At 38.3% G+C, this 21,968-nt stretch overlaps 2 protein-coding genes across 3 annotated transcripts; one reads left to right on the top strand and one right to left on the bottom strand.

Moving 5' to 3' along the window:
- On the bottom strand, nucleotides 1-525 carry LOC122668211 (E3 ubiquitin-protein ligase ATL23-like). The gene has a single exon (XM_043864804.1). The coding sequence runs from the start codon at nucleotides 523-525 to the stop codon at nucleotides 1-3; it is 525 nt and encodes a 174-aa protein (XP_043720739.1).
- A 5,089-nt stretch (nucleotides 526-5,614) lies between these two features.
- On the top strand, nucleotides 5,615-21,929 carry LOC122666584. 2 transcript variants are annotated; one of them, XR_006333683.1, is made up of 5 exons: nucleotides 5,615-6,633; nucleotides 6,729-6,960; nucleotides 11,990-12,078; nucleotides 21,227-21,306; nucleotides 21,698-21,929. XR_006333683.1 is itself a non-coding variant. In XM_043862602.1 (4 exons), exons 1-4 carry the CDS (start codon nucleotides 5,932-5,934, stop codon nucleotides 21,767-21,769), a joined length of 1,095 nt encoding a protein of 364 aa, XP_043718537.1. In that variant the 5' UTR covers nucleotides 5,615-5,931; the 3' UTR covers nucleotides 21,770-21,929. The 2 variants fall into 2 exon arrangements, 1 of the variants encoding a protein (XP_043718537.1); XM_043862602.1 differs by lacking the exon at nucleotides 21,227-21,306.
- The last annotated feature ends 39 nt before the right edge of the window (nucleotides 21,930-21,968 follow it).

The raw sequence follows: 21,968 nt of genomic DNA, 5'->3' as shown, positions 1-21,968 counted from the left end.
TCAAACCACATCAACAAAAGCTTCAAGTTCAGTAGCGACCCGGCAAAGTGGACAGGTTTGTGACAATTTCAACCACCGGTTTAGACAGAGTTCATGAAATCTATGGCAGCACTCAGGCACCAATCGCCATGGTATTGCTTCTGCGTCTGCCTCTGCCTCTGTCTCGGCCTTCGCTTTTGTCTCTCCTTCTCCTTCAGGCTCCTCCAAGCAAATTGGGCAATCTTTATTTAACCCACTTTTTCCATTTTCTTTGTACAGTAACTGAAGCTGCTGTTGTTGTTGCCTCGTTTGCCCAGAAACTCGAACTGGAAGAACTGCAGGTGTCTCTGAAACTGTGTCGGATCCTCTTCTGTTTTTCAAGTATACGAGTCCAATATGGATTAAACACCACAAGATGCAGTAAACTACAGGCAAAAGAGGTACAAGGATGAATGGTAAAGCAGGTACTTGGTAACCCTGGGAGATGTTATTATTTGAAGATGCTAAAGAATGAGAAGCTAAGGGAGGAGAAACTGGAGAAACCATTGCTTTGAGCGAGCTTAGTAGGAAATTAAAAGACAGAACCATACACTATTTATGTAAGTTCCATTTGTTCTATAAAACTAATTAATCAAAATTGAAATTTTATGGAATTTAAATGCATGGGGCATGCTCTAATTACTGGACTTGTCTCAGAATGAAGACACGTTTCATGATTGTCACCAACTCTCTAATTAGACCCAATCTTACAAGAAAAAGTTTAATCTCACTTCAATTATTTATTCATATTCTGAACAGGACAACAGGTAAATTCTGTTTTTTTGGTGAAATTAGCATTACCATGCAATTAGATGCTTTCGGTGTAACAATATGAAATGGTTTGTTTTATTTAATATAGGGAAAAGAATTGCCACGATATCATGGGTTTTTTTTTTTTTTTTTTTTTTCTCTCTCCTATTTTGACCATGTAGGTTCCATGTGAATGATACCGTTCTCTGTACCGTTCTCTGTACCGTTATTAATATGGCGTGCAGATTTCTTTGACATTATCGTCGGGTGGAGCTAAAAGCTAACATGACTTTCTTAACTGATAAAATTCTTACAAAGAATTAATTCTACTAAAAAAATCATATTAGGAGTGCCTTTTTGTTTTTTCTTTGGGAAAACGCTAGTGCGTTGAATGCGTGACATGTGTTATCCTCTCTCCTTCTATGTCTAACCCTGTGATTAGTGTATGCCATTAATTTATCGAAAATTGGTGGCATACTCAACCCTCTCCTTTTTTATTTTCTATTTGCTCCCAACTTAAGTCATTCTGATTTTCATGTCAATGAGATCATAACATAGATTGAAACCAACACTACTACATCTAGGTAGAATTTATGGCTCTAGCAAAACCAAAAAAAAAAGTAGAAATTAAGGTAGTGTTTTGGTATGTATTCTAAGTCAATTCCACATTCTCGGATGATAAAAATAGTTGTTTTTATTGTTCGAGAATACGAAATCAACCTAGAATATATTTAAAAAATGCATACCAAACACCGCATAAAAGAACCAAGTGTGTTATTTTTTTTTATTTTTTTTTTTTCTAATTGGTTTTTAGACTTGATAAGGATGATGGTCTTACTAGAGTGTATATCATCTCTTTTGAAGACCCACTTGCTTATAAAAAGGATAGAGTGAAGTAAGACGTTAACACCTAATCCTTTATCTAATCTTTATTCAAATCATTCAATCTTGTTGAAATAATTTATTTTTTATACTAACCTTCCCCAACCCTACAAATATTATCATTTTTGTAAAAACAAATTTTGCTCCTGGGGTGAAAATTTATTCATCCTCAAAAGGCAAAAAAGTATCTACAATAGGTCTGAGTTCCTTCGTAAAAGAGAAGACCCAAAGACTCAACCTTAGATAACAAAAAGCCCAACTAGCTATACCATGAGCACGGGATTTATCCTCTTTGTTTTTTGGTTTTTGTTCAAGGGATTTATCCTCTCTATAAACAAAGTGAAAACCACAAAAAGGAAAAAGGTTTTACAAACCTTACATCACCAATAACAACGTATACCTCTATTAGAGGATGGGTCAATTCGTCAACAATGTAATGAATAAGAGCTCGGAACACTAATGAATAGGAACTATAGTAATACCACCAAGCAATGCCATCTACGTCCCCAACTTAATAGCAAGCACCTCACCGGTTGTGAGAAGGATTTTCAATTCGCAAACTATTTTTAAGGAAATTTTTACTATTAGACGGGACTATTTCCATGTCAATTCTTATCACCTTGAATATATATTTTCTTATTGATACCCCTTAAAGTGTCAAATAATTTGTACTTTTAGTTTTTTGTCTTTTTAGTATAACATATTTTTTCCTTCAATGAGAGTAAATCTTGTCGTATATGTGTTCAAAAAATATGCAAAAACATAACTTTTTGATAGAGACATAATGATAAAGTCACTTTAAATTATTAATGAAAATCTTTTTTACCCCTAATTTAAGAATTTTTGAAAATAAAGGTTACAAAACCTAAATATACCTATAGTATCATTTATAGTTTCACTCTTATACACAAATTTATGGAAAAAGGTGGACATGTCGCCAGGTGTTGCACCCTCCTCTCTCTCTAATTATATATATAATTATATTTAATAAATCATGTAGCCAAGGTTGGCAACATGAAATAGGTGATGAATAAGATAGACCCACGTGGAATGAATGCATCCAATAATCACATGATTAGTGTAATCCCTAACGGAGTTTGCCGGGGAATTTCTAACACGTGGAAAGCTACATTATTAAGTTGGACTATTAAATTTGAAAAAGATCGAAAGTCCCTCAATGATCAAATGACTCCACATTCTTCTTATATTAAATGAACATGATCAAACTGGTAAATGACACAAAGTAATTAAACCTTCCTTAGATTTAATCTATTTCTCTCATATATATGCACACTTTGACAATGATTCAGCAAATATTCTCGTGATATATCTTTATCTTTAACAGCAAAGGGAGTTAGTTAGATTTTCATCAAAAAAAAATAAAAGGGAGTTAGTTAGATTTCAAGGCTTCGCCCTCCATACAATAAATGACCACGAAGGCCAATCAATTAAGGAACCACAAAATAAATATATACTTTCTTAGTTTTAGATATACCTTATTAATAGTATGAGAAATGTTCTATGTCTGCGAGCAAGGCCTACCCCTGTCTATTGTTTCCGTTTCCCTCTGAAATGACATCTCTGTTCTCTATTGGGACAGGAGAGAGATAGACTCAAGGAGCATTGACAAAGGCTCCTAGACAGAAAACTTTATCCCTTATAATAAATTAAGGTGTCCTCTTATGGCATGAGTTGAAAAACAGAGTCCTTTAATTACGGTCCAGGGTTTTGTTTCTCGTAGAAGCTTTCTATGCCTTAAAAGGTCACATCTATGTATGATGTGAGGAATTGGTCGAATTGATGATTTTGGTAACTCTTTTTTGGAATCACCTATGAATCATGTTTGATCTTCAATTTTTGCGACTAATGCATCTTTTAATTAATAAATATTTGAAAATCAATGAAACTTATCTCTTATAGCAAGATCCATAAACCTATTGATTTAAAACTAAAAATAAATAAATTAAAGATTTAGGTTGATTTAATGGAGACCGATCCCACTTGTTCAATTCTGTGTTCTTGGACCTTCTATCTACATGAACAAGTTTTTCAATTAGTCATGTGGAAGTTTAGATCAATTTCAATTCCCTACATGGAAATATAATACTTTTCATTTGATTAAAAAATCAACTTTGACTACTTCTTAGTAACTTTAATTTGACCAAAAAAAGATGTACCCAATGCACGGGCTCCTGTCACACCTATTATAGAGATGAGACCCAAAATTTGACACATGGCTAAGGAAAGGGTATTCTATCTACTGGTTAGTTTGATGATCTGAAGAGGCTTCCACGTGGTCAATAAAAGATAGAACGTCAAAGAAATCTATTTTTCTATTGTCAAACCCTTTCTTACTCTTTTGCTTTGTTTCTCTTAACCCTAACTCTGCTCCTAAACTATAGTGTCTTTAATTTGGATAATGAATATATGCTCATCCTTTTTATTTCAAATAAGGGGTACTCTAAATGCCACCACTACGTTTATTTACAACTTATAATCTTCTTTTGATTTCCATTGTTTTATAATTTATGTCCAAGGTCCTTTATAAGTGAAGGATGAAACATGATTTTTAAATTAAGTTGAAAGTGAATTATCATTATGTTATTATCAAAAGTTGTTATTATGTTGTACATTTTTTGAGTACACATATGAAATGACACGAATTATCTTTATTAAAAAAAATGTTATACTTAAATAGGGGTGTCGATTAGTCAATTTGTATTGATTTCGGTTTGGTTTCACCAGTTTTAGTGTGAGAATGAGTGAGCCCAAAACATGATCCAATAAAAATGCATTGGTTTAGATTTGGCTTTGGTTTCGGTTCACCATGTAATATATTCAGAAGTATGAAAAATGTGCCTTTTTTTTAATGAATTTTGGGTTAGTATCGGTTTGGTTTCGATTTACCATGTAATGGAAAATATATGTTTATAAATGAAATTGGGTTTGTAACAGTTTAGGTTGGGGTTCGGTCCAATTTTTGTTAAGTTTGGTTTAGTATTTTATCGATTTGGTTTTGGTGTCACAAAACCAGATACAGGGCTATGCAAAATGATCATTATGCCCTTGAGGATTTTTACCTTTTCATGAGGATGTGACACTATAATAGTCATTTCGTATGGCCCTGTGTCTAAGCGCAAGAGCCACGTCCTACAAGTGATCAAGTAGTGTTATTTTCCTTTTTTATTTTTTTATTATTGGTTGATATCTAATCGGATCAAATAGATTTTGATCTATATTATCCGAATTCAAATTTCCTTTAACGGATATGGATACCCTAAACAGATATAGAAGCAAAATCGAATTCCGATGTTCAGCTATCTGGTTACATCCATATCTGAAACAGAGTTTCTTTGTTTCTATATTAAATTTGAGAAAATGTTCTCTGTGCACCCAGACACATTGAACGAAATGATCGCCCCCCACCCCTGAATGACCGAAATGACCGCCTGCCTCATCTCGGCCTTTTGTGTCTGGGCGCAGCCTACGTCCGCGTGCGTTCCCGGACAGAGAACATCGCCCCATTAAATTCTGAAACACGAAGGCAGCAATGGTATGGATGGAGTCTCTCGATTTCGAAGCGTAAGAGACGTTAGTGACTGATGACTCTTGACCTAGGGTTTTTCCTTCTCAGCTCGTCTCTGGTTCATTCTTGAACTTCGTATCTACCGACCACACACGCCGAGAGTCAAGCGAGAGTTTCTCTACTTTCTACAACCTTCATTACATTACCGGGTGGGTAAGGCGACGTACTTGATTTTGTTCTCCTAAACCCTTTTCTGTGATTCGTGGTTTGATATCTCCAGTATCATCTATCTTTTTCTTTCTTTATTAGTAGATTTGTTGGATTAATTAACCGCATTGTTCTTTAGACGATAGTTGAATTCCACACACTGTTCTGTTGGTTAGCTAGCTACATTACTGGAAAACTTTTCTTATTAATTCTGACATTAGTAGATTTGTTGGATTAATTAATTAACCGCATTGTTCTTTAGACGATAGTTGAATTCCACACACTGTTCTGTTGCTTAGCTAGCTACATTACTGGAAAACTTTTCTTATTAATTCTTGACATGCAGTTTGAAACTTGCAGTCTCTCGCTTTTTCGTTGATTATTTTCCTTTTTCTTTTTTTTTCATCTGGGTTTAATTTGGATTTTATTGGCAGCTTGTGTAATAGCAAGCTCGGTTTTTTCAGTTGGAAGCTGAAGGGATCGAGTGTTCTGTAAAGAAAAGCGGGATTTTAGCTTCGCAAACAGTATACGTTCTTGCAGGTGCTAATATGGCGCCCATGTGGGCTAACAAAAGGAGGAGAGGGTCATGGAGTGATTATGAGTATGATCTGTGTATGTCAACGAGCCGGAAAAGAAGACGCTTTAGCATGTATGACAGTTCCAGTCCTTCTTGTTATAGTAAAGAAGATGTCTTGGGTGATGCTAAAAGAGACTTAGTTCCTGATGCTGATTACTCACTATTCCTGAAACTTTTAAATGTGGATGATGAATCAGACGGTGAGGAGAACAATGATATTGATCCTGATTACAAGATATTTTTGGATCATTTGAAAGCAGATGAGAAATCATATATTTATTTGATGGAGAAAGAGGTTGGGAAGTCCATCAGTATTAAGTATGAGACGTGGGATGAGTCGTTAAATGAGATGGAGAAAGGGCGAATTCCAGCTCTCAATATTTCAATCCAAAAGAAAAATGGTTCCATGCCAAATGAAGATTACCGTCCATTCTCTCCTGATAACAAACATGATATGGAATCTTATCCATTGGATGAAAGTTATGAAATATTCCTCAGTAAACTTAGAAATAATGGGAAATCTATGATTCTGGAGTATGGCGATGATGTGGTGATATATGATAGTGATGGCAAAGGTGGAACCGATTCAGAAGTAGAACCAGAATATTCTCCATATAGCGGCCGAAGACAGAAGTTCCGCCGATCTCTCTCGCCTGATTCTCTCAATTCATCTGTATGTAAATTGGTTTCATAACCTACCTGATGCTCTGTTTGTTTTTGTTTCAAGTTATATTTTTCTGACCAATGTTGGTGTTTGCGAATTTATAGATGGATGAAGATGACTGTAGTTGCATTGAGAGTCTCAGTGGTAGTAATATTTCTCAGTATCGAGAGAGGCTTATGCGTTTACTTCGGATGCCCTATAGCCTTCAGGAGTATATGGAACTCAAATATTTAGTATGTACTAACAAGCGGTTGGTAAAAACAAGAGATCTGCGGGGTCGTTTGGTATCATACCAAACAGATGAGACTAGCCTTTCCTATTTCGATTACTATGATGGTGAGCAGGCATATCTTCTTATTCTTATCTGTTCTGTAGTATACAGTTTATTGGATAGGCTTCTGTTCCTGCTGTAAAGTATGGCTTCTATGTTTTAGTCTTCAAATGTATATCTGTATTTTCTTTGACTAAGCAGTCAGTGCGTCATTTTGGTGTTATGGCATAATCTTTTCTTGTGATCGACTAGGAACCCAGAAGTGAAAAGGTTCTCTAACTGGGCACACCTAGTGGGGAATCCCTAGGTCAGCATCATACTTTGCCATGTGAAGGGCTGATGTGGCTGTTCAGAACTGTTAAAATAGATAGAACATTCCTTGGATGAGAGAGTAAACCTATTGGAACTCGTTGACTGTGGAACCTATAACACGATGATAACTGATAAGGCATCCTTCACTCGATCACTCTTCAAGCATATGAACCAATATAAACATAGTTGTCACAGCCACTAGGCGACCCAATGCAGAGGGGGCCTGGGCATTGAGGTGGAAACCAAGAAGGTGAATGAATGCCTAGGCATTACCTAGAAGACGGTGTTCTTTTGTTTAAACGCACATCGGAAAGAGATAAGATCCAGATTCTTATTCCAATTACAAAGAGTAATCGTAAGATTATTATTATTGTAATTGACTGAACAAAACAAATTGAAATAGAATATTTATTGGAAGATGTATGCCATAAATGGGCCAAGGGGGAATCTTAGTAAAAAGATCTTTTAGATCTCTTTCCTTTTGTACAGTTCCCTAATCCTAATATTCTAGTCCATTTTTGTCACTACTCTAGATCGTATATGCCGTAGTTGTATATATTATTAAAATGCATTATCTTGAACCACTCGTGTTCTTCATGACCTCGAGACAATGGTAGCAGTAGTGTTGATGTTGTCACCCATCCTGGCCATTTTATTAGACATGTTGATATTCATATCTTCTTAAATTCAAGAGTTCAGAACCAAGAATGTTGGAACTGAATAAATTGGTAGTGTGGATCTATAATTTATCAACAAATAAATAAATCGGTAAATTGGTGAATTCATGTTGTGGTATTTTCATAATTCATATTTGTGATCCTTCTAAAAGATTATTTTGTTTGACTTGGTTGATATTTATTTTGAAGGGGCTTAAGAAATTATTTCGTGTGACTTGAAATTTATGATCTGATATATATTTTTGTTTTGTTACCCAATCCCAAGTTTTTCTATTAAGGCTTTGTTGAGTTGTGTTTTAAAGAATAATTTATTTTGCTGGCATTTATGGCGTTGGTTGAGATAAGATATTTTCCTTGAATGGTCGAAGATTTTTCTAGTATCTTGTTTGTTTAATATTTCTCAGGCCTCCTCAATTATCATGTATGGAAAAATTTCTTTGCTCGCAAATACTACATATTGGTATTGGAACTTGCTACTAATACCGTTTGCGCACATTTTGGTGGTGGGATGGTGGTCCATCGAATTTTTAGGAATATCTGGTATCTGTGTTCCATTCCCCTTGTTGGGTTAGGTACGTTAGGGCCTCTATCTTGAGTGCTTATCATGCTTGAAGCTAGGGTTCATTTCTTCCTGGGCAAAAGGTTCCTTCACTGCCTTGGAGACAGCCTTCTCTTTACAAATCACTTGTTTTGCAATGTGGCATGGATGATTTGCCAAGTAGGACAATAGGGTTTGGAGAAATCAAGGTAATGGGAGTGTGTGCACTATTGGTTGGAGTACGATACACATGCATGGGCAATCATGGGGGATGCATGCCAATACATGGGGTACATGGTTTAAAGTTGGGTATGAAATTTGACATGTAGTCTATCCATCTTCCTCCGTTTATCCAATGTTCAAAATTGCCACAGCATCCTGCCACATGGTGTTTCGCGGAGAGAAGCCTCTTTGAGCTGGACGTGTAAAAGAAAATTGTCTTCCTATCTTACCTGTAATCCTTCTGTATCAAGCTGTTGAAGTTTCTTATCTGAGGAATCAGAGTCAGAGTAGTCAAAGGATTTGTACTCTAATTGGGTGTCCTTTAAGGAAGACATGTGACTGATTTATCGTGTATTAGGACACCCATCTAATAAGAAAACACCTGTTTCTTTGGCCATATCCAGATGTCTGTGGGTGTGAAAAGCTGGCCCACACCGGCAGGCCTTATCGGTACCAACCGGTTAGTAAACTGCATGGTTCTGGGCCTAGACCAATTTAGTCGTTCTTGGTGTGTGGCTGTAGCCCGACGGGTGCCTGACCGGCACTGGTAACCGACCGGTTAAAGTTCGTTTATAGCTTGATTAGCATGTTCATAGCTTGTTCAGCCAGTTTATGGCTCGTTTATAGCCTGATTAACCAAATTAGCCTGTATATAGGCCAATTATAGCCAGATTAACATGAGCTTGATTAATGGACCGGTAACCGACTGACCGAATCAAATGTGTACATGCCTAGCCTATGAGGCCTGATTAACTAAACTGACAGGAATGGTGCGGGGTCTTAAATTAGTGGGGACCGACTAGGCCTGACTGAAACCAACCGGGCCCGACTGGTTTGACTCCTCTACTGTTATCTTAGGTGGCTGTAATGGAGCAAAAGCTATACTCTGATTGCATAGACCTTCCCACTCTCATTTTCTTGGTTTAGTTATATTTTTTATTAGATAAAACATTGGATGCTATTGATTGGGTTTCTTTCTATGCTGACTCTTGCTTATTACGGTATTTTTCATGTTTGTTTCTAGATTCAACATCTACCCTCATGCATTCACCGTTCCATTGATGAATTGGCAGATGTCTTTGCTAAAGTAGCTGTTCATAATTCTGAGATGTTTAATGGGGCAGCTGGCACCTCTCTGGGTGAAACTTTTGTTCCTTGGTTTAGACTTGAGACATAAGGAGTTCCGAGATTTAGTTCCATGGTTGGGAATCCTAGTTAGACTTTAGTTTCTATTTTGTTTCAGCCATTAGCCCATGAATGAATGAAAACAGAATTTGCTTTGAAGCATAGTTGAAATCCTGAGAGAGGATAGATGACAGGCCTAGGGTGAGAATACCTATTCCCTTCCATCGGTTCTTGATTCCAAACCCTAGTTCAGTCCAATCGATCTCAAGAATACTACAAAGTTGCTGGGATTTCTTTCAGCAGATTGTTCTCACCGATTTCTGAAGATTACAACATCATATTCATTGCTGCCAGAGCACATCTTCAACAGCCAAACTTGCAAGAACAAACCCATCATCGATCCAAGAAAATCTAGGGTTACCAAAATCCTAGGGGCTGATCGATCTCCTCTTTCTTCTTGTTCTGTTTGGAATTCATCCTTCTTTCAAGAAGAGTATTCAATCCATTGGCAAGAGAAGTATTCAACCCATTTGCTACTTCAGCAGGTTATTGTTCCCTCATTTGAGTTCCCATTGTTCTCTTTCTTTGGTGGTTATCAATTTGAGATATCATCATTCTCTTCCAACCAATTTGAGATCCAATTGTTCTCGTTCTTGTTCATTGTAGGTTTTCTATTTGATATTGCGTGGGATTAGACCTATTCTGGTTCTAGTTTTACATTACTTGCCCAGGCATGATTTGGCTTAATTCTAATGTTTCCATTAGTTGACATTGTTATCCTCTCCTAGCATTGGTCATGAGTTGTGAGCATATATCTATAACTTTCATTGCACAGAGAGCATTCGTAGAGGGTTTAATGATTGATGGACTCTGAAAACGTGATGAAGTGTTTAATTTATTTTATTTTAAAGGACCACATTGCTGTGAAAAGCTTTATTTCATCTTGTTCAAATACTGGGAAATGCTTCTTAGATACGGTATTTCCTTCTCTTTATACCATAGAGAAATCAATGTAGTAGGGGGCTTGTAGCCTTGCTGCTCTTTGTAATGTTGTACATAGAGTTCTCTCCTTATTTTGACCCATCTATTGATACCCTCCTTCGTGTGGATGAGGAAGCTATGGATATTTGTAGTTTAAGATGGGGGAACGTGGTAGTGCAATGGACAACATTACAGCCTTGTGGCAGCTCAGCTGGTAGTCAAATCTTTGTGCTTAAGTACTCAGGTAGCTTTCTATCCTCTAGCCAGCTGTAAAATTTCGGGCCAATGGTCTTCCATGTGGAACAAAGAAAATCAATGTAGGAGCTAAAGTGATTAGCTGTTGATATAGGGAAAGGTTCAAAACAAGGTCATATGGTTGAGATGTTGAGCTGGACCACCAAATTTGATACGTTGCTAATCCAGGGTCCTGGCCTACCTGACTGCAGTCCATTGCACCACCTTTTATCCCATTGGATGTAATCTGCTAATTTTTTATCCTCTATTATCTATTCTCCCTCCTTTCTCTACAACCTCTGGAAAAAGTTATTGTAAGGTAAGGATTCACTTGATCTTTTCAGTTCCAATTGGAAGAGCAGATTTCGTTTTAGCAAAGAAATTAATGGTTTGGAGATTGCTATATCTACAGGGGGGGGGGGGGTTGGAGTAACTCCATTGCTGAAGGGGACTCAGCTTTGACAATTGGGTAGATGAAGCCCCCTGTGGAGGTCCTTGGAAATATATTCATCTGAACCGGAAAGCTTCATCTGTTCTGGCTCAAGGACATTTCTTTCTTATTATGGAGAAAGAGATCGGCTTATTCAATTGGTGACGCATTGGCTTTGGGGGGGGGGTGTTACTCGGGAGTCCCTTGTTTGGGAGAGCTTCCATTGATGTAATGCAGCTCTTCTCTTCTTTTGTTTGTGTCTTGGCCTTCTTCTTGTTGTATACTACCTATTGAACCCTCTTTTTTTTTTTTTCCCATTACAATGTTTGTTACTTATCAGCAAATAATAATGACAATTTTAAGGAAATGTGGTAGAGAAATTGCTTGGCTTCTGTTATTAGACAGTTATATTTCAATTTACACTACTTTGGTTTTTGGGTCTTATGCCTACAAGGTGCCAATATCTGTTTGTTTTTGTCTATCTATTGTTGTATTGTTTTCCTTGTCTATCTACATCTTTTTCAGAAAACCTCTTGTTGCATTTCAATCCAAGGATCTTTTTCTTTATTTTGTAGACTTTAAGCAAGCGTTCTATTCTGTTCAACATCCACATCGCCGTAAAATACGTTTGAACCTCTTGCGTGGGTTTTTCTATCACCTTCAGGTACTTTCTTCCTTGATTTGTTCATTTGATGTTTGTTTGAATTCCTACAGTTGTATTATATCTGGGTTTTGGTTTTGATATGATGATACACACCAACACTCAAGGGCATATATCTACATAAATTAAGTTGTAAGTCGGGAACCTAATTGATGCAGGACAGGTTAAAAAAATAAGTAACCTGAAATCCCAGGGTTAGCTGTAAGCGTTGAAGTACAGAGAAAGATGTGAGTGGTCATTAATTAGGAATGGTAATGAGGTGGGTCAAATGACACCCCCCGGGCTAATGATTGGGTCTGGTTTGGTCAAAGATCAGTTCAGGCTTGGTTTGGGTTTTACATATCAGCATGGATTTTGTGCTAGGTTTGCCCCTCACACGGGAATGACACAATTCCATATTTGTGCCAGTCGATCGATTCTCGAAGCTGACACATTCATTCCATGCAGAAAGACTTTCGATGCTAGTCACTTTGCTATTATCTTCAAGGAAGTTGTGTTGCTACATGGGTTGCCAGATTTGATTGTATCTGACAAAGATATCAAGTTTATAAGTTATTTTTGGAAGACACTATAATATAGTCCTAGATAGGTAGGAGACCTACTAGGAGCCAGGGTAATGGGGTCACACACAAAGGTGGGCCAATTGGGTTAGGGTTTAGTAATTTAGGGCAAAACTAGGGTTAGGGTTGGATATTGGGAAAGGGGTTTATAGGGTATTAATGGGCAGGTCTAGAGGGCTATTATGGTATAAAAAAAGTTAGGGTTTGGATGAGTTTTGAAATTCTGCAATTTTGGGCAGAATTGAATTTTAGGTCAAAATTAGGGGTAAAATTAGGTTTAGGTTAGGGTTGTCTTATATGGTAATGATAGGCAGGTATAGGGAAGTCTAATGGTATAGGTTTTATGATGTTTGAGACTTTGAGTGAATGGAAGTAGGTTAGATGAGTTGGACAGCAGGATAAGGTTATTGGAGACAATTCCTAATGGAGGTAGGAGTAGGGGATTTTAGGGTTTAGGGTGGTGGGGGTTTGATGAAACTTGGATCGAGTGTCAATAATAATGTAAGGGATGGATGCTGAAAGTTTGGTTTGAAACTAATGGACAGATTTGAAGTTATGGAGGTATCCTAGTTAGGGTAGGAGTGAGAAGAAGAAGGTTTAAACAAAGTTTAGATTCAAACTTACTAGATTTGAAGAGATCTTCAATGGCAACAGCTTTGAAGATGAACAATGGGGTCTCCCGATCTTCATGATGCAAGGAGATAAGTAGCAGCCCTCCCGATCTTCACGATGCAAGGAGATAAGTAGCAGCCCTCCCGATCTTCACGATGCAAGGAGTCGATTGGAGATCCACCAATCCCTTCCACCTTGATAAACCCACAAGGATGCAACACTCTCAAGGAGCAACAACAACAACAAAGGCAGCAAGCATAAAGCTGAGTTTTTATTAATCAAATTCGTATCCAATGCTGGCCTCCCTTACAAACTTATATAGAAGACTCAAAAATAGACTTAGACACTAAAAAGGAATGGCCTAACCAATCTTTAACCTATTAGCTAACTTAAACTGACTAGGAAACTGAAATAGACTCAAAATAGAATCCTAATCCAGCCCAACTAAACAACTAAAAGAAAAACTAATAAAATCATTTAAATTGAACCATTGGTTGAACCGGTTCAATTTAAAACACCAAATAAAAAGCTAAGTATGGAAATAAAACTAAGTATGGGAGCTAATCCCGTATGCAACCTATTTACCCATATTTTAGGTCCATAAAAGTGGCTTATTACATTAGAAACCCATGGGATCAAAGGCCCAACATGTATGTAACCCAACCCTAGACTTATTCCTAAAGAAATAAGCCCATTTCGATGATGAATCTGCATCAACTCTCCCTAGCTTGAAAAAATTCGTCCTCGAATTTTGTATTGATGAGGGGGAAACAACATATGAGTAGCAGCTTTGACCACTCCCAAACAGAACTCTGGTGAGGCAAGAATATTAGGAATAAAGTCTTCAAGGCGTGGAGTTTTCTCTTTAGAGAACCATAGTGGCATAACAAACTCTATGTGCTCGACCTCTTCAAGAACAACATCTTGGATGTCGATGATTTCTTGTGGAGTGTTCTCAATCACCTCTTCATCTTCCATGTCCTCAACCTTGTCTACTTTGCTCTCTTCAGTAGTTTCTTCTACCATTGTGTTTTGGACCTCCACATCAATTTGATGGCCGAGCTTCTCAACCATGATCTCAACTACTGGTGCGGCTTGGTCTACTTAAATTTCTTTAGCTATAGGTCCTTGAATCTCTTCAACACAAACCGCCTTAGTAGAATCTTTTGTTGGTGCATCCGCCATTGGTGAAACTTCAAACATAACCACTTGCGTTTGAGTTGACATGTTCGGCAGTCCCTGTGGCTGTACAGTCGATGTGGTCACCTTTGGTTGTAACCCTTTTAGAGTAAAACAATGGTATAGGTGGTGTTGATCAGGTAGGACACACGAGTTGTTTTCAGGTTCAATCCAACCTTGTTGCTCGTCCAACCAATCACAACCTACTGCAATAAAGCTCTTTGGAAATGGTACCGGCTGACACCAAGCACCGTCAGAGTATGAAGAACGCTCAAATTCAACAAAGACTTTACCTGTAGGCATGATGCAAATCTCTCCTGATTGGGACAACATATCAACCACAGATTGTGAAATAATGTTGTTATGTCGCCTTTCATCAACAATTAATATGGCTGTCCTCCCATTGGGTAGACGAACTCGGGTCTTGAAAATGAAGGGAGGTGGGTCTTTCGAGGCTTGGTTGGAGCTTCCCTCCGCCATAGCTCTGATACCACTTAATGTAGTCCTAGATAGGTAGGAGACCTACTAGGAGCCAGGGTAATGGGGTCACACACTAAGGCTGGCCGATTGGGTTAGGGTTTAGTAATTTAGGGCAAAACTAGGGTTGGGGTTGGATATTGGGAAAGGGGTTTATAGGGTATTAATGGGCAGGTCTAGAGGGCTATTATGGTATAAAAAAGTTAGGGTTTGGATGAGTTTTGAAATTCTGCAATTTTGGGCAGAATTGAATTTTAGGTCAAAATTAGGGTTAAAGTTAGGGTTGTCTTATATGGTAATGATAGGCAGGTGTAGGGAAGTCTAATGGTATAGGTTTTATGATGTTTGAGTGAATGGAAATAGGTTAGATGAGTTGGACAGCAGGATAAGGTTATTGGAGACAATTCCTAATGGAGTAGGAGTAGGGGATTCTAGGGTTTAGGGTGGTGGGGGTTTGATGAAACTTGGATCGAGTGTCAATAATGGTGTAAGGGATGTATGCTGAAAGTTTGGTTTGAAACTAATGGACAGATTTGAAGTTATGGAGGAATCCTAGTTAGGGTAGGAGTGAGAAGAAGAAGGTTTAAACAAAGTTCAGATTCAAACTTACTGGATTTGAAGAGATCTTCAATGGCAGCAGCTTTGAAGATGAACAGTGGGGTCTCCCGATCTTCACGATGCAAGGAGTCGATTGGAGATCCACCAATCCCTTCCACCTTGATAAACCCACAAGGATGCAACACTCTCAAGGAGCAACAACAGCAACAAAGGCAGCAAGCATAAAGCTGAGTTTTTATTAATCAAATTCGTATCCAATGCTGGCCTCCCTTACAAACTTATATAGAAGACTCAAAAATAGACTTAGACACCAAAAAGGAATGGCCTAATCCAATCCTTAACCTATTAGCTAACTTAAACTGACTAGGAAATTGAAATAGACTCAAAATAGAGTCCTAGTCCAGCCCAACTAAACAACTAAAAGAAAAACTAATAAAATCACTTAAATTGAACCATTGGTTGAACCGGTTCAATTTAAAACACCAAATAAAAAGCTAAGTATGGAAATAAAACTAAGTATGGGAGCTAATCCAGTATGCAACCTATTTACCCATATTTTAGGCCCATAAACGTGACCTATTACATTAGAATCCCATGGGATCAAAGGCCCAACATGTATGTAACCCAACCCTAGACTTTCCTAAAGAAATAAGCCCATTTCGATGATGAATCTGCATCACTCTATGGATGAAGACCAACACAAAACTTCAGTTTTCTACAACCTTTCATCCACAAACAGATGATCAAACGCAGGATGCTAACCGAAGTTTGGGCAACTTGTTGCATTGCCTTGTTCGTGTCTATGAGAAGACTTGACCGTCATTTTGGACATAGCAGAATTTGCATATTACAGTTTAGTGAACAACACTACGGGTCGTACTCCATTCAAAACTGTTATCGGAGTTCAAAAGCAACCTAGCGACCTTGTTCCCCTTCCGCCTCAAGCACACATTAGTATTTAAGTCGATGAGTTCATACGCCGTATTACTGAGGTCCATGCTGATGCTTTTTAGCAATGATTCTTATAAAGCTTTTGATCGTTATTTCCGTTTTGTGGGGTTGCAGTCTAGAGACATGGTGATCGTTTGCATTGCTCTTGATAGATTTCCTCCTGGCATCAACATGAAGCTCCACCCATGGAAAATGCGACCTTACAATTTCCTTAAAAGGTTGGACCAAATGCTTATATGCTAGACTTGCCAATTGACATGTCCATAAGCAACATCTTCATTGTGGCCAATCTTACGATCTATTTGGGTCACCACTTGGATGAGGGAGTTATAGAGCATACTTTACAACTGTTCCAATTTACTCTATCTGTTGAAGATGAGATAGAAGATATTAACGTATACTGTCACTCAGAAGGGAGGTGGTTATCATTCCTTGTCAAATGGAAAGTCCAGCCAAGCACTGACTACACATGTATACACACCGATGTTTTCAAGCGTCTCAACTGGGGTTGTATGAACGCTATATGTAGCTTCATCATTCGTTGGAGACAAATGCTATCAAGCTGGGGAGAGTTGATGCAGGTCAACACCAAGGGAGGTACCCTAAAAAGTACCAAAGAAGAAGATGACTTGACTCGGTCATCTCAGTGCTGTTACTGAGTTAACTCGGTCTTTGACTCAGCCTTATGTTTCTTCATTGAGCCAGTTCTTTTGGTTCAGACCAAGCCTATGTTTGTGTGTTTTCTGGTTCACTAAAAACCAGCAGGAATCGTGAGTTACATTAGTAGATAAGAGTTTTAAGTTCGCTTATTTGTAATTTAGTTAATAGGATTAAATAAGGATAGGAATCCATTCCTTTTTAAACTCCTGTTTTATTGTTCTCTTCTTATTGGAACACTCCAAGCTAGGTCGATTATTAGAGGAGTTCTAGTTCCTTTTTGCTCATCTTTTACTTGGTTATTCTTTTTTACTTAGGAGTTATTTCCTACATAGAGTATGCGACTTAAAAGCTCAACTCTATATACTGATGTAAGAGCCAGAAAGTTCCCCATTGATATTATGTTTATTTAAGTGTGGCTTTTTCTGCTGTTATGCTCTGTGGGATTCAGACTTTGCTGTGGGATGCAGTTGCTGCCTGGTGAGATGCTAGCATAGTTTGAAATTTCGTCTCGTCTTGCCATTTCGGGCTGGTCGAGATTTCTGAAATTTCGGCGAAATATGGTATTTTTCTGCCATATATCGGCACTCCATCTCGGTGGGGTTTTGGCCATATTAAAGCCTGATACTTCATGTACACCCTTATTTAAGCTAAATAAACACATTTAAACCTTCATATTGCAAAAAAATGAACTCAAAATGGTGTTTTGTGTTTGCACCCTTGATTGACAGTATACGTCGGACCCTGATGTATAAATAGTTAAATACACATTGTATAAGTACTAAAAGACATAATAAGAAATTTAAACAAAGTAATGAAAAAAAATAAAGTCAAATGTAGTCTTTAGTTTAAACTTTAAACTCATAAAGTCATAAGTGCATAAGTTCATAAGTCATAACTCATAAACTCCATAATAGTCAATAGTTCAATACTCAATAGTTAATACACAAAGTCACAACTCACAACTGTCATAAAACAAATCCTAGTAATAATTGCTATGCCTTCTTGGATCGACCCCACTCATGCTCCGCTGGAGTCGACGCCCATTGCTCTCTGTCTGAAGGACATACGTGGACCACGATATAGTTTGGGAGAAGAAATGAGTGTAGTCATTCACAATTGCCATGTAAATGGCGTCATCAACATACTGAAGGTAACCTATCCTAGGATATGGGTTACCAATCTGCGAAGAAGAACCATGACTACTCATTGATCCAGTATGATGTGATGCCGGCACTGGCAGCATGTTCAGTTGGTGAATTGGATAGCTAGGGTATGCAAAGATGTCATCCACAAAAGATGATTCAGTACATCCTTGGGAATGGGATTGGGAGACATAGTTCCCTACCTCAACGAACTGCCCATATCCATAGCCATATCCACCGTGAGGTTGTGATGCACTATAATCCGATGACGATGGAGTGGTACGCACATCAAAAGATGGCACACGCCAATGCCCACTCGATCCTCCCTCCCTATCATCCATACTCAATCCGTCAACAGAGCTAGATAAGTCATCAATATCCATATAATCAGGATGGAAGAAGATTTTTAAATCCTTCACAAATATGCTTGGAGGTGTTTCCAACATGTTTCCGGCAACGATCTGTAGAAAATGATGAAGAACAAGTTGGAAGAGGATTGGAACTATGCTTGGAAGAGTGGAAGACAAAAAAAAAAAGGAAGAAAAGAGTCTTTGCAAGGTCTCGGTCAAAATTTCGACCGAGATATGCAAGATTCTGCTTTTATAGCCAACCCCTTAAAGAGTCACGTGATGGTTTCTAACATTTCGGCGATATTTCGGTGCATTACCGAAATATACCGAAATGTTGACGAAATTTTGACTTTTTTCATTTCGTATGGTCATCTAGTCTCGGTAGTATCGAGATTTCCGAAATATGCCGATATCGATGTATAGCGAAATTTTGAACCATGGATGCTAGGTTGATCAGTGGGTTGCTGATCAAGGTTTGATTGAGAGGCTCAGGTCATATCTTTGCTTTATTATCCTCTTCTTCATTGTTAAGTGCCTGCAACAAGTCAGTTCTTAACTTTAATCTTCTGCTCATACTATATATCTGAAAATCCCTGTTTTTTGATTAATATTGCCGAGGATTTGACTCTTAACTTCAGGTCATACAATCGAATGCTATTTATTATGGTTTTATTCTTGGTTTCAAAAGTTGATCTTTGTATCAGATCATAAGAGTCCTAATCTAGTAGGATTCCTAAGTTCCTGAGCTTGTTATCACTGCTAATAGTTACCGTTTAATCCTGTTTCCAATCCTCACGTATAATTCTGCTGTTAAATCTGGTCTCTGATCTAGTGTTATTGCTATTTATTCATTCCTTAAAACTGTTCTGATCTCCATCATTAATATGAGATCCATAGTTGTCACGGCGCCTAGGAGAGCCAAGACGGTCGACTGGGGCAAAAATTAAGGCGACACCAGCAAGGTGCCAAGGCGTTAGTCCAGGCAAAGCCGCCTGGATGCCTAGGCGTCGCCTTGACAACTATGATGAGATCGATTCCTTGATCTGAAGTCTTAATTAAGAGTTTTACTCTAAGGATACTTCTGAAACTCTGATCAAATCATTAGATCAGAATCATCTTTTGAGGGATTGTTCCTCTCTATAATACAGACCTTTGACCAGAATATTACCTGAATCTGAACTTCTGATTATTAGTTATCGAATTTCTCTTGAATCTGGTCATATACATCATTCACTGTGATTCTGGTTTAAAATGAGTTTATGAAACCTGGTCCCTTAGGCTTCTAGAAACCCATCAATTTGGGTCTTTCAAGGTGAAGTAGTGACTATTCAGTGATGATTAGGCAATGAGAAGTTGTCAAGACGTTGCGTAAGTGGCTAGTTGGTTTTTGATGATTAAGGTGTTTGTGTGCCAGATGTTTAAGGCACCAGTAGGAGCAAGGGAAGAAAAAACGAGGAAGAAGAAGGATTCCCTGCCGAATCGAAACCCCATAAAGTTTTGAAAAAACAGACGACCAACAAGATCAGCTGCGCAGATGCAGGTGCAGCAAAAGCAGAACATGGGGTTGGGGAGGGTGTAGTGTTTTTCTCAAAACTATCAGACTCCTGCATCTCTCTCTCTCTTCCCCCACTGGAAATCAGTGGGAATCCTTGTCCAGCTTCTTTGATTATCCTCACATCCTTTTTTCTACTCAATGCTAAAGAGACAAAGAGGAGAGAGTGAGAGCTTCGGTGGTACATCCTCATCATATGGTGTTACCCCAAGCTTTCATTTTCGATTGTATTAAATCATTATTGAATGAAAAATCGATAATGGTTATTGATAATTGTTAAATGTTGTATCATGTACACCTTCTTAACTTAATCTAGTGTTAGACCTCAATGTTAAAATAGACTTGGGACCCATAACTGAAGTTATGGACCATCCTAAAATAATTTGTGTTTATGATATACTAATGCCTGAAAGGATATTTGATAGTATAACAAATATCCAGGTCTTGCTAGCATTGGTGGTTAGAGATCATGAGGGGAATATCCTGTTGGTGTTCTCTGGCCTCAGCTGAACTACAGCCTTTATCAAGGGAAGAATGGAATTGGGCCAATTGGCCTTAGCCTTTGCCAATGGTTGACTAAATTTCCATCATTAAGGGAAATTCATTTACCGTGTTATGATGGTTGGGGTAGCCTGCAATTGGGGCTTGGAAGTATATGCATTTGCTTAGGAAATTCTTCTGTTTTTATTTTATCAGAACCTATGGAGGACCCATAGGCCACTAGGGGTGACAGCCCAAGAGGGTGGCCAGGGTGGCATCCCAGCTCCAAGAGCAAAGGGCAGCCGGGGGGGGGGGGGGAAGATTCAAACCAGTGACCTCTACCTTGGACTTGGGCTAGCATCCTACTACACTGGTAGCCACCACCACGCCAAGAGGCGCTTCCTGAAATTAATCTGTTTGGTCAAGGCATTCTCTCTGTCCTGGTGAAAGAGACCTGCTAATTTCTTGTCTGATGGGTTGGCTAGAGGGTGCGCAGATAGGTTTACAATTTACAAGGGGTCCCTCCTCCGATCACATAGAAAGTCCTAGAGCTTTTAGGCTTCGGCCTTTGTAGCTGTATGACTAAGTTCACATAGTAATAAAATCTTTTCGATATCTATCCAACAAAAGAAAAAAAAATGATAGGGAAACACTACTATAATGAAAAAGGAGCATGATACGTACTGTGTTGAATTAGCGAATGCCAAAAGGTAGGTCAAAACTGTTCATTGATTTTGTTTTGGAGCAATGTAACCCAACATTTTTACCGGACTGCTTAAGAAAATAAGACCTCATTCTTAATCTGAATAGATAACAGAAACATAACAAATGGGATCAAATCCTGCTTCATGTTGGGTGGGGGGGGGGGGGGAAGGGGGTTGGGTTGGGTGAGAATTACCTTGTAAGTTGTAACTACCAAAAAGGGTAATCAAGCCACTTGTCTCATGGGGCTTTCACTCCCGTCTTGCATCTTATTGTTACATGGCTGTAATTTGTTTTCAGTTCAGGGGGTGTTACTCTTACACAACTCAGATTTATAGTGGGGTCCAATTGCATTTAATAGCATTCCTTGTTAACAGGGATGTAAATCGTTGTTTGCAGAACTTGTCACATGAAGGATCATTTAAACCATGGTTGGACAGCGATTGTTTGAAGATAAAAGCCTGGGAGTAAATAGACCAAACCCTCATGTTTGCGTTGCATCTACTGGAAATTATATGGGAATCGTAGACTTCCACCAATGGAGATTCCTCTTGCTTATCAGTACAATAGAGGCACCTGAAGCAAATCTTGCGGATATGCTGTTTGCCCCACCTGTTGCTCTCTGTCATTAACAAAAGAAACTGCTACCAAATTTTTTAACTTAGAAATA

Source organism: Telopea speciosissima, chromosome 7 (genome assembly GCF_018873765.1).
Source record: "Telopea speciosissima isolate NSW1024214 ecotype Mountain lineage chromosome 7, Tspe_v1, whole genome shotgun sequence".
NCBI lineage: Eukaryota > Viridiplantae > Streptophyta > Magnoliopsida > Proteales > Proteaceae > Telopea > Telopea speciosissima.
This window is presented reverse-complemented; position numbering and strand designations above follow the sequence as displayed.

Excerpts from the sequence above, each read along its gene's own strand:
- LOC122668211 (XM_043864804.1), bottom strand. The coding sequence starts at position 525 with ATGGTTTCTCCAGTTTCTCCTCCCTTAGCTTCTCATTCTTTAGCATCT.
- LOC122666584 (XM_043862602.1), top strand. The coding sequence starts at position 5,932 with ATGGCGCCCATGTGGGCTAACAAAAGGAGGAGAGGGTCATGGAGTGAT. Across the intron at positions 6,634-6,728 it reads CTGATTCTCTCAATTCATCT|ATGGATGAAGATGACTGTAG; the intron begins GTATGTAAATTG and ends GCGAATTTATAG. Across the intron at positions 12,079-21,697 it reads GGTTTTTCTATCACCTTCAG|AACTTGTCACATGAAGGATC; the intron begins GTACTTTCTTCC and ends CGTTGTTTGCAG.